At 41.6% G+C, this 12,662-nt stretch overlaps 2 protein-coding genes across 2 annotated transcripts; one reads left to right on the top strand and one right to left on the bottom strand.

The window, feature by feature from the left end:
- Positions 1-1,528: 1,528 nt before the first annotated feature.
- On the top strand, positions 1,529-6,672 carry Cbr-pkn-1 (the record flags this gene model as incomplete). Its single annotated transcript, XM_045239316.1, has 8 exons — positions 1,529-1,977; positions 2,914-3,206; positions 3,253-4,557; positions 4,904-5,022; positions 5,259-6,170; positions 6,200-6,283; positions 6,335-6,481; positions 6,532-6,672. 8 exons carry the CDS (start codon positions 1,529-1,531, stop codon positions 6,670-6,672), a joined length of 3,450 nt encoding a protein of 1,149 aa, XP_045096125.1.
- Positions 6,673-7,232: 560 nt separating this feature from the next.
- On the bottom strand, positions 7,233-12,206 carry Cbr-gur-3 (the record flags this gene model as incomplete). The annotated part of the gene is made up of 13 exons (XM_045239315.1): positions 7,233-7,349; positions 7,396-7,491; positions 7,539-7,613; positions 7,678-7,680; positions 8,499-8,597; positions 8,647-8,946; positions 9,008-9,093; positions 9,146-9,269; positions 9,314-9,374; positions 11,336-11,469; positions 11,605-11,727; positions 12,028-12,089; positions 12,137-12,206. 13 exons carry the CDS (start codon positions 12,204-12,206, stop codon positions 7,233-7,235), a joined length of 1,350 nt encoding a protein of 449 aa, XP_045096124.1.
- Positions 12,207-12,662: the final 456 nt, after the last annotated feature.

Here is a 12,662-nt window from a genome sequence, read left to right as displayed (position 1 = left end):
TCGAAAACCTCTACTAATCAATAGTTATCGCAACACTACTAGTCTGATCCCACCACCACCACCAACCCCTCTCGACCTGTGTGCTGTGTTGGCCCTCACTTCTCATCATCACAATCCTCTATGTTCCGTTCCCTCTTTCCCTTCTTGCACGGGTATGAGAGATCGGCGGGATATACTCTCGAAAAAAGAGAGTCCTTCCTCTCCCGCTCGCTCACCTCAATCTGTCGCCGCACACATATCCACCCTGTCAGTTCTTCGCCCCTTATTTTGAGCGGAGGAAACGGTTTTCGTCTCCGGAGAGACAGATCCTGTGTCGTTTTGATTATCCTTCTCTGTTTCTCTCTCCCTCTCTCTCCTTCCACACCACCCAAACAGTGTCTCCTGAAGTGATTGCCCGCCCGAAATGAGGCAAACGAGGCAAAAAGGCGACGAAACGAGCGGGAGGAGGGCCGGTAAGGGGGAGAGTACAGAAGAAAAGAGGACGGATCTCTTGTGCATGCACTGTCTCTACCCCTCCGGTGCGTTTACGTGTATGTTGTATTGGGAAAAAAGGTGGAGGTAGACAGGCAAAGAAAAGAAAACGTCACTGTCTGTTGCCTAGGTCACCTTTTCCCCGTTTTCTCTTTCCCAGTTGGGTCCCGATTTTTGTTGCTCATCTTGTTCTAATGTCTTGTGGCAAGCAGCACATCACATGGCATCCATTCGTCTATTTTAAGCACCATGTGGTTTCGATATAGAAATTTGAAATCGAAACCAGTGCCACCAGCTGATGTCAAGCTGGCGTGGTTTTTTTTTCGGCCTCCTTGGTACGTTTCCCTTTTTCTCATCACCTGTTTCTGGTGCCAGGGTCATGAAGTGTTCCTCTCCTCGCCTCTCTGCATCGATCGAAAACGCTCTCCCCCTTCTTTTCGAACTGTATTTGTGTTTAGTGAGAGCACACTCATTTGCTCTTCTCTCTGTCTCCCCACCAAGTATCACACACACACATACACACACAGACAGAATTTTCGTTTTGTATTATACATTTATTTTCTCCCCCCGCTATTCATTTTGTAGTGGTCCTTTTTGGCGCCAAAATCTTCCCCTCTCTCCTCGGAAGAAGACACAAACATTGACACACCATACACAAGGCCCATTTGGTGTTGGTTGGTGGCGTCTTCTTCACCCCGCATTTGATCCCCCATGGGTATTCCAAAGACGCGCCTCACCAATCATTTGAAAATGTGGGGAATCTTTGCCGCCGACCCAAAAAGAATTATATTTTATTTTTGAGTCTTGGGACTTTTGTAGTTTGAACCCCTTCGTCACCGTATGTTTTTTTCTCGATCTCTCTTTCTTTTCTTTTCTCAAATCATCAACTCTAAACATATGTTCAATTTTTTTCTTGCAGGGTACTCGTTTGCCATCAGCTTGGATTTTTGGTGTACACTTGCCTTCTACACAGTCTACACACAGTCAACTGCCACCACTACTACTACAATCACTGCCAATTAGCGTGTTCTAACGGATTCTAGACGCTGAGAAAATCATGGAGTATCACTCGAATGGAAACGGTGTGAGTGGGACCAATGGATCAGGTCGCCACCATTCGGCGGACTTGCCATCGACCCCGACTGGCAATGGGTTTGGAAACGGCGAAGGAGGATCCAGGTATGAATCAATGGCGGAGAAATTCCGTGATAGTGGCGCTACGCCGCGCACCCCTAGAGCATCTGTCGCTTCTACCCTTATCACTGCATGTACCAACTCACCTGTTGTATCGTTCACCCGTGGTGTGCTTCGTGCATCGCGCAAGAAGATTTGTCCACTTCTCGCAAAGTCGGCGTCGGCTCAGATGAGCGAATATTATCGTGTGGCGAGCCCAACCAACATCTGGAAGCACTACGGAATGGACGGACCACCATTTATGGGTCCAATTCTCAAGATGCAAGAATCGCCGAAATCGCGGACACTGGACATTTTGGATCGCTCGCAAAGGTTTTTTGGGTTTTGCAGTGGCGCTTCTAATCACTAACAAGGGCACCTCTGCACCTTGTGAACCCTCGATTTTTATGAAATTGGCAAGAAAAGTTGAGAATAGTCTATGTAGACATTTCAGTGTTCCCTCGCCAGTTTCAGCCGAGTTATATCAGTTTCAGTTCTGAAAATCCGATCTTTAGCGATTTTTCAACTTCTAGCACGTTTCAAAACGTCAAATCTGTTGTAGGATACTGAGAAATTAATGAACTTTTATAATCCAAGCATTTTCTCAAAAAATTATATTTTTGAATTCTTTCACAATTCAAAAATTGAAAAAAAAAATTAAGAAAATATCTGAAATATCAAATTCTCAGTTTGATGCAACAAATTTCATGTTTTGAAACGTTCTGGAAATCGAGACCATCGTCTTTGAAACTTGCTATTTTGCAGTAATTAGGCGATTTTTGGTACTGAAACTGTTGGGCTGATTCTAAAATTTCGAGAAGTGTCTAGATTGGCTACCATTAACCTATTCTGAAAATTTCGTCGAAATCTGAGTTTCCAAGGTGTTGAGGTTCCCTTCTACCGCTTTTTGCTTCCCACACCTCTGTGTTTTTTTTCTGTGCTGTTTTTTATAGCTCACAATCACAAGAAATATTCTTACACAAGAATATTGAGAGAATTGTGTTCACACGAGACTTCCTGGTAACCAGTCACGCCCACTTCTCACTCACTCACCCACTAGTCTGACCAATTTTCTATTCTAATCAAGAATAGATGAAAACCGCTTGTTTCTCGCTTTTTCAGAGTTCACAATTACTAATTTTTTACCCCGCTTTTCACGCTTCACGTGCACGCGAGAATTGAGAAAATTGCACAGCAGGTTTAGGAACAAAAAGCAATATACCTAGCTAGCTCATATTTTGCCTGCTCCCCTAACTTCTCTCTTTTCAGCACTTATTGGGGTACGGCTCCGGCTGAGATGGTCGAATTGGCCAACAAATACAACTTCCAAATTGACGAGAATAGCAGCATTCAACAGGAGGCGCTCGAACTTCGTTCTGTGATTCGCAAGGATCTTAAGAAGAAACTGAAAATCAAGAGTGGATACAGTCGGATTAAGCTCATCACTTCAGATCGTCGTCAAAGCGAATTCTTGCGCTACGAGTTGTGTGATCTCAACGAACAGATTGCTGATCTTCAAGAGGATCTTCAAGCGTTAGAAATGTATAACAGTGGTGCATTTGGTAAGGATACGTGTGATTCTTTCAGTATACAAATTCGTAACTACAGATGAGGACGTGATGTATCTGGACAATCTGGAAGACTGTGACGTGGAGAATGGACCACCCAGCAAACTACTCGTTCTGCAGTTGGAGCTCGAGAAAGAACTCAAAGTGAAGCGAGGACTCGAGCAGTTTCTGCGTGGTGCTCCTGACAAGTCAAAGGTGCATGGTGACTCACAAAGTCTTCTGGACGACAGCCGCGCAAAGATTGCAATGCTCCGAATGCAAATCGATCGTCTCTCACAGGATATTCCAGCAGCTGAAGGAGAGCCAAAATCAAAGGTGGAGCTTGCCATCCAGGATCTCATCATTCGTTATCACAAGGAGAAGCTTATTATGGACGGATCTCGCAACATGATTCGCACATTGCGTTGCCAGAAGAAACTGGACAACAAGGCCATTGAGGACGCTCTCAACAGTTTGATCATCTCTTCTGAAAAGTCAGATCTCATCAAGTTGGCTCTTCTGAAGTACGCATCTAGCTTGCCAGTGGACAACAAGGAGAGAAAATTCCTGATCAGCGAGATCAATGGAGGAAACGTGCCAACTCCACAAGCAGTCAGCCAGGATCGCAATTCTCCATCGAGCGAGGAAGGAAGCACAACGTCTTCCACCGTGGCGACACGTCGTTCCAGTTTCATGCCTCACTCGCTTCAAATCAGTGGATGCTTGGAGGTCACTATCAACGGATGCTCTGGAATTCTCGCAGACACCTATGATCGGAGAATTCGTCAGGATATTCCAAACATCCCTGGGTATATTTCAGTCTACGGTTTGGATTCATCTGGCAAGAAGAAGAAATCGTTCAAGGGACCATTGACACCAGAGGAGGTCTTTTGCGTTCTTCGCATTGACAATCGCTACATCGGATCGACGGATCTCAAAAAGATTGTGGACCGTAATTGGGATCAGAAGTTTGATGTGGACTTGGATCGCTCTCGTGAGCTTCAAATCGAGCTCTTCTACCATGATGACCGCTCAATGTGTGGATTCGCCGCTGTCAAGCTCTCCAACCTCATCGAGACGTCTACCAAAGTTGGCATCATTGTTCCCGTCGAGCCACAGGGCAATATCTTTGTCCAGTTCAAGTACATGAATCCCGTTGTTAGCCGTAAGCCTAAGTTGGAGCGTCAGAGACGTTTGTTCCGCGTGAAAGGTATAGGAAAAAACACGAGATTTTCATTAATTTCCGCTATTGTTTTTCAGAATCCAATGACGGTGCTCGTCAGAAACTTGGCGTCTTTGCATTTTCGCGTCTCATCAAGAGTAGAGGAAATGAGCCAAGCGAAAAGTTCGCCGCATTCACTGGTACGTCATTTTCCTGTTTGTTCCCTCTTCTCATTCAAAAGTTCAAGTTTCTGATTGGGAATTCAGTCATGCAGATACAACATACCAACACAAAAATTGTTTAGTTAGAATTTTCGATATAAATAGGATAAGCAGACGTATAATACTAAAAATAATAATAATTATTATTATACACACTTTAACCTGTGTGCCTTTTTTTCTGGACAAAACCGGCCTGGCAAACACGATGTGTTGTTTTTCCTTGTGTGGTTGTTATTTATCGTTTGTGTGTATCCCCACTCGATTTACGGATCATCCCTTCAGCTCTTTTTTTCTTGTTAAATCCAACTGATTTCATTTTCCCTGTTCAGGATTCACTCCAATGGCCTCCACGTCTTCGCAGCATCAGCAGTCTGGATCCACCACTCCAGGAGCATCAGCTTCGTCAGCTTCCGCTCCTCCAGCAACGTCGAATTCGCTATTCGACAAGGTCAGTAATCATTTGCCTGTGAGTAATTTTTGGTTTTTCTGCTGCTAATCATGTGTCTGTCCAACATGTTCCAAAAAAAGATAACGAGCTCTTTTTTTCGCTAAAAAAGCTTTACTGATTTTTCTGCGGCTTGTTTTGATTTGATTTGATTTTAAAAAGTATGAGTTGTTTTTGGAGTGTGTTTGGAGCTAGCATGCAATACTTGTGACTAATAGTTTTTAATTGAAAATTTTCAGGGTTTCAATCCACGCAAGTCGGCTAAAAAACAACGAGAGGCGCGAGAAGCAGCTGCTGCCTCTGCCGCCGCCTCTTCTGTCACATCATCGAGCCATGGAGTCACTTCTACCCCAACATACCCAATGCCTCCGATGACTCGTGAACGCGCGTTGGTCGTCGACGAAATCCCAGCGGATCGATCAGGCCCAAGCACAAGTGCACCAATTCCAGCGGCTCGTACTATTGACTTCTTCGCCACCAGTGCTGGCGCACCACTCACTGTCGATCAATTCCGACTGATCAGTGTTCTTGGACGTGGCCACTTTGGAAAGGTCATCTTGTCGCAGCACAACCCAACAAGCAACTACTACGCTCTGAAGGTTCTGAAGAAGGGAGACATTCTTGGAAGAGATGAGGTTGAGTCATTGATGGTCGAAAAGCGCATCTTCGAAGTGTCCTCTCGCGCTCGTCACCCGTTCCTTGTCAACCTTCATGGATGCTTCCAAACCGTTGAGCACGTCTTCTTCTGCATGGAGTACAGCATGGGAGGTGACTTGATGCGTCATATCCATGACGACGTTTTCGATGAGGTTCGTGGATGCTTCTACGCCGCCTGTGTTGTGCTCGGATTGGATTTCCTTCACAAGCACAACATCATCTATCGTGATATCAAGCTGGACAATTTGCTGCTGGATCGTGATGGATACGTCAAGATTGCTGACTTTGGTCTGTGCAAGGAAAATATGGGACCATTCGACAAGACGAGCACTTTCTGTGGAACTCCGGAATTCTTAGCTCGTAAGTTTCAAAATCAGTGTTTTGTCGCAGTTCCACAATTCCCAAAATTTTCAGCTGAAGTCCTCTCCGACTCTGCCTCACTCGGGCCATTGACTGGTGGGGACTTGGTGTCCTCATCTTTGAGATGCTCGTTGGTGAGCCACCATTCTCCGGTGACGATGAGGAGGAGATCTTCGATTCCATCATCTCTGAAGACGTCCGCTACCCCAGATACCTCTCCGTTGAGTCGATTGCCATCATGAGAAGAGTGAGTTTCAGCTGCTTTATGATGTGATATCCTTACAAAAAAATTTTCCAGCTGCTCCGCAAGGTTCCCGAAAAGCGTCTCGGCTATGGAGAACGTGATGCTGAGGACATCAAAATCCAGCGCTTCTTCCGTCACATCTCATGGGAGTGGGACAACCTTCTCGCCCGCGAAATTCGTCCACCATTCCAGCCACAAATTGTGAGTTTGAAGAAACCTTCGAATCTTGGGAATAAATATCGATTTTTCAGCGCAACCCAGAAGACGTGTCCAACTTTGACCTGGAATTCACCTCAGAACGTGCCCGCTTCTCATCAGCCACTAGCACTCGCCCAATCACCGAAGCCGATCAACGGCTTTTCAATAACTTCGACTTCTCTATTGTCCCATAATTCATCTCAACACCAAAATACCATCCTATTAAATTACTGGTATCGTCCCCTCAAAACATACTTACTTGTTACATGAGATTCCCTTCCCCTGTGAATTGCCGAATTCCCTGTTGAATATTCTTTACTTCATTTTGATCGTTTAACGAAAACCAAAAAATCCAAAAACCCACTTTGTATCCTATAACGTCTACTTTCTTGTGAATCCTGCTGTGATTAACTCATCTCTTTGTTTTCTTTGCTTTAATTACCTTGAATCTTTGTCTTTTCTTCTTATTTGACCCCCTGATCCAAATTGTCATCTCATTCAGTCTTTTACTAACCCCCACTTCATCCTTTTTTGCCCTACATTAGGTAATGGCTATATCGTTTATTCTTTTTGCCCCACTCTTTACTCTTGTGTTCTTTTATATGTCGTCCCCAACAAAACCAAACAATCATGACTTTATTTTATGTGCACAAAATTCAAGAGTGAAGATTTTTCAAATAATTGGGTTTCAGGTTATTCAAAAAAAATTACAGATGAAACGAAAAATCGGAAGATAGAATTATCAACACAAAATTTACATTGGTGGTTGAACAATCAGAACTCGCGACTGATTGTTGCACTCTCCGGCTCGCTCCTTTTCCGCGTCGAATTGAACCAAAATGAGGAAGTAGGTGAAAATTGCGGAGAAGAGCTAAAAAAGAAATTCAAGGAATAGAAAACAAGGAGTTTAGACTTACACTGATCATAATCTTTCGGTTCATCATGAAGAAATTGCCAGCGGTTAGTGTTAGTTTGGTGGCGTGCATTTGGAAGGAGAGGAAACTCATTTGAGACTGTAACATACTATTTTCAAACGAATTACTTTGAAAATAGAACAAACCAAAACCAACAGATCGCGTTCCTCGCAAAGTGTCTCATGATACATTTTGAAAGAAGCAGTGAGCAGTTTGTCTCCCTGAAATAGAAACATAACAGTTTGAGTTAAATTTAAAAAGGATCCTCAACACCATATTTGCAACGGGCTGGGCCGGGCTTTTTTCAGAATTTTCAGGGCCCGGATTTTCAGGGCCAGGGAAAAATTTATCCTGTCTTTTCAAAAAAAATTTTCGGGGTCAACGAAAAAAATGGACGATTTTGCTGTCAAGTAAAAAACTTTTCAAGATAAAAGTGTCCATAAAAAAATAGTTTTTTTCACAAAAAAATTTGAAAAAATGTCTGAAATTTCAGAAAATTTTCAAATTTGGGAAACCCGGGCCTGGCCGGGCCCTGATTTTGCAAGTATGATCAACACTTTGTTACCCCAGGTTTGGAGGTAAATTATAGAATAGGTCAAAGATATCCCTTCTAGACATTTCTAAAAATTTTAGAATCTGTTTGCCAGTTTCAGCAGTTATATCAGTTTCAGTACAGAAAATCGCGCCGTAAGCCCAAAATATTGATTCGCAAAATCGATTTTCTCAACTTCTAGAGCTTTTTTAGAAAAGAAAATATGCTGTGTCATGCACGGAATTCAATAAAATCTTATATTTCAGGCATTATCTCAAAAGAAAGTTGTTAAGATTTTCAAATGATATCGTCTTAAAAAATCATCTTTATAAAAAATTGAAATTTTTCTGTTGATAAAACCTCAAAAATATGGAAATTCAAACAATTCTAAGTGTGGCATAACACATCAAAAGTCTTGAAATGTCCTAGAAAAAAGAAAATCGTCTTGAAAACGCAATGTTAGATACCGAAACTGATATAACTTGGCTGAAAATGACGAGCGGATTTTGACAAAATTTTTTATGAAAATCTGGATTTACAAGATGTCAAGATTCCCCTGTCAAAAACGTTTTACCTCTTCGGCAATCATAAAAGCTGGAATGGAAAATAACATCAACGCGAGCATAGTATTGGTGAGCCAAATCACAACCGAGAAGGTTTCTGCCATGTCAGCCTAAATTTTAAACACAAATTTCAAATCCAAATTTCAGATTATCCGCTACCTGTATTCCATTCCTAAAGGCTATGTAACCCAGAAGACATGTTAATGGAATACAACAGCCATATGTGTAGAATAAAGAGAATGAAAAATTCTGTTCTATGTAAAGTTTGGCGTTTGAGATTTCTTGGTAATGAATTTGAACGTCGTGGATTTGTTGAAGTGATTGCTCGGGTAGGGGACACTCTTCTTTTTCTTTTGGGACCATTTCCTCAATGAGCTGACCAATGGAAAACTGTAGAATACGGCAAAGTTGAAAGAAGAGGATAGCCACCAGTGAAATGCAGCTAGATGCGATGAAAATCTGAAGGAAAATTAAGCTAGAACATTTTTTCAGATAAAAGTAATTTTAAATACACGCATACCACATATCCTTCCAATATTACAAAATATAATTTCCGATTAATGAGATCTGGTGTGTCTGGAAGGTCGAGATATTTCAGTTTGGTAGCTGAAAAATCAAAATTCTGAGATAATAGGGTTATCCAGGGTTACGGCAGTACCGATTTGCACAAAACTGAGAGCCGCTGCAAATGAGAAACTTATGCCAATGAACAACTTGTTCAGTTTGAAATGGTGGCTATCATGTTCCTCGCTTCGATTCCTTCCCAATCCTTGATCCAGTACCTTAAACAGTCACGTGCTCCTAGTTGCTCTTTTGTTTCACTCACGTGATACATTTTCTCTCGTTGCTTTTGCAGCTTGAGCAGCAGAAACGCGGCGGCGAGTCCACTGAAATTCAAACACGTGAAAAAGGAAGGGGAGGGGGATGACTCTATTTGATCAGAAGTGCAGGCTAAATGCCAATGATCATTAATATGTGTAAGTTAGTGCATATGACTCTGTTTTTGGGAAAAAAACTATATGGTTCTGAAAAGCACTGTCGAATAAAATCCTTGGCCAGCCATTTTTCAGACTATTTGTAACACTCTAAAAGATTTAATAGTTTTTTTTTCAAATATACCTAACAATATAACGTAAACACAATGAAGGCCACAATATACTCAAACTTTGAGTTCATGGATTTCAATTTCTGTGAGAGATTTAAAAACTGTGTGAATCAAAAAAGTGTTGATGGTATTATGGAAAACATTTTATTAGTTGACACATTTTTGTCATCTCTTTGAAAAAATAGAGATAATGGAGCTCAAAGTGCAGGGGTCTTTTCTTAGAGCATTCACGATATGCATTATGCATTTTTTACATTTATTGATATGCATTTGTTATATTCATTGACAGAAAAACAGTAATCTTTATTCAATGTTCTGGGTTTCAGCTAAACTGGAAAATCAAAAAATTTCGGTTAATTGTGATAAACATTTTTAACAGCTTGAAGTTTGAGAATATTGTCGGATTTAAAAAACTGACACTCGCTGATTGCGTATTTCAAAATTTTCTTTTCACGTGGAGCTCCTCTCACATTTTCGCAGGTGCGGCGTGAGGTATTTACAACTTTGCGGTACCCCTTCGCGATTATTGTATTTAATGAACTTTCATCGTTGAAACGTTGAAACTTATGTCACGATTTATAGAGAAATCGTTTTAAAAAACGTGACTATGACCCAAAATTGTAAAACTGTGAGATAAATTGTAACGTTTCAACGATGAAAACTCATTAAATACAATAATCGCGAGGAGGTGCCGCAAAGTTGCAAATACCCTACGCCGTACCGGCGAGAATGTGTTTTTCGATATCTATCGCAGAAACCGATATTTATGAGCCCGAAATTTACGTATAGTGTGGGCTTCTACTGGAGCAAATACGTTAGCTAACGTATTAGGTTGGCCGGAAAGTAACTATCCATTTTTTTTATTCGTGATTAACACAAAAACAAGAACGATCCAAGATTGACAGGATGCACCGTCGTGGTCCACGACATGTTGACAACATTCAGGCAACTTGTGGATACCATACCTCCAAAAGCCAGCTGGCCGTGTATCAAAGTATACCTTCCCGGACGTTTTTTTCTCATCGACAGTGTAAAATTATTTTCCCCCAGATGACGTTGAATATCTCCGAATAGCCAATAATAAATGGGTCAAGTCTGGAGTTTAAGGAAAGTGAAGAGCCGTCCATCGAAAGCGTCTTAGGACTGAATTGAGTTTCATTAAATAACTCGAGAATCTATGTTCCACGGTAAGTCAAGTAAGACCTGGGTCTCTTTAGCTGGACGTTCCTCCTTTACGCACTTCTAACTCCTGATTCGGCCCTTTTATTATTGATTATTAGGAGATATGCAACGTCATCTGGAGGAAAATAATTTAACACTGAAGTTGAGATAAAATCTGGAATCAAAAAATACTTTGTGTCGCAGCCAGCTGGCTTTTGAAGGTATGGTATCCACAAGTTGCCTGAATGTTGTCAACATGTCGTGGACCGCGACGGTGCATACTGTCAATCTTGGATAACTCTTGCTTTTGTGTTATTCACGAATCAAAAAATGGACAGTTGCTTTCCGCCCAACCTAATAGTTAAAGTTCAAATAACCAACCCCTTATTTTCTATCACTGGACTTTTTAAATGCAATCAGATCTTCTGAAACCAATCTACATTTCCTCAACTACAGTAATGTTTGGTCTTTGTGATGTTACTTAAGCACACGAAACCCTAAACACCTTTAAACCACTCGGTTACATTTCACGCGCGCGCTTTATTTGGTATTGTGTTTTGAATCCCCTACTGTTCGGCAAACCTGAACATGAGCAACGCATGACACAGTGTGAGCACAAACGTCGGATTGAGAACATGGAACGCAGCGTCTTTTTCCTCGCTCGTCGCTGACGACTTTTGTTTGATTTGCGAAATGCGTCGGATGGTGGCGGCTGTCTGGAAGAAGAAGAAAAGGAATAATGTTCTCCATTTTAGGAGGACGTTTGTTACAAAGAGGTTTGGATTACAGGAACACGTGATTCAAAAGAATTAGACAATTATAGGAGATCAAAGGTAGCGAGAATAACTCACCAATACTGCCAATGTTGCATAATTATAAATCGTGAGCGGCCATTTGAACATTGTGTTTCGAGCGCTACTGTGCGTATGGTTTAATCCGAGGACCATCATGTAAGAGTACAATGGTCCGAGTACCTGGATAAATATACACCTTGAAGTTTGAGATTGACATCAAAAAATGATCAGCCGAAAAATTTTCGGATGTCTCTACCGTGAGCACTCAAATGGAATGCCTACCGAACCGTCAACTTTGAGATATCTCGACTTCTGTTAAAGATATCAAAAGTTTGTTCACAGAAATTTTTTTTATAATAATGGGACCAATTTTTTCAGTTGACAAGTTTTGGCTATCTTTTGCAGTAACCGAGATAAATCGTATCTAAGTAAAGTTTCTTCACATTTTCTTTAAGTGATGCCATGTGATCTGAAACTGACCTGATCACAATATGTGTTGCTCATGTCTATGGAAATTTTCTGGTCTGCATCGGTTGTTGTTCCTGAAATTCCTCACAAATCCGTCAATTTCTCCTCTCCTTCAACTTACGAAAACTGGAGCGTGAACTTCTTGGAGACGTCCATTTGAACTCCAGCGTGTTCGATGCTGTTATAGTCATTTTGAATAGAAATTTCAGCGATGGTTTTAGCGAATCTATTTTGGAAGTTGAAGAGTGGGGATGGAAGCTACTAAGCGGCTGACTGACACTGACAGAAAGTTTTTAGTAGGGGGAAAAAGGGGACTGGGGGGGGGGGGACCAAAAAGTATTTTGTTACATTATGCGCTGACTTTTGGGGCAAAATAGGCGAGCTTCAGTAAAGTATTTCATGACTCATGTAATTACGCAAAGTAATTTTTGATGGGAAGACTTGTTTAAACTTTTTGAAAAGAGGTAGGGGAAAATGCTCTTACCAAAGTTATAAAGTTCTTCGTTCCGGTAGGGACCATCTTGACGTCTTCTGAATCCTTTTGTTCTTCTGAGACTATGAGAGTTATCATAGGAATTTTGTCGAGATGTAAAAACACTCATAGTTCAAAATAGCGAAACCGGAGGAATAGAGGATTTTGGGGGTCA

This window comes from Caenorhabditis briggsae (genome assembly GCF_000004555.2).
Source record: "Caenorhabditis briggsae complete genome, chrX, whole genome shotgun sequence".
Lineage (NCBI taxonomy): Eukaryota > Metazoa > Nematoda > Chromadorea > Rhabditida > Rhabditidae > Caenorhabditis > Caenorhabditis briggsae.
Note: the sequence above shows the minus strand (reverse complement) of the source record. Positions and strands in the feature narration are given on the sequence as shown.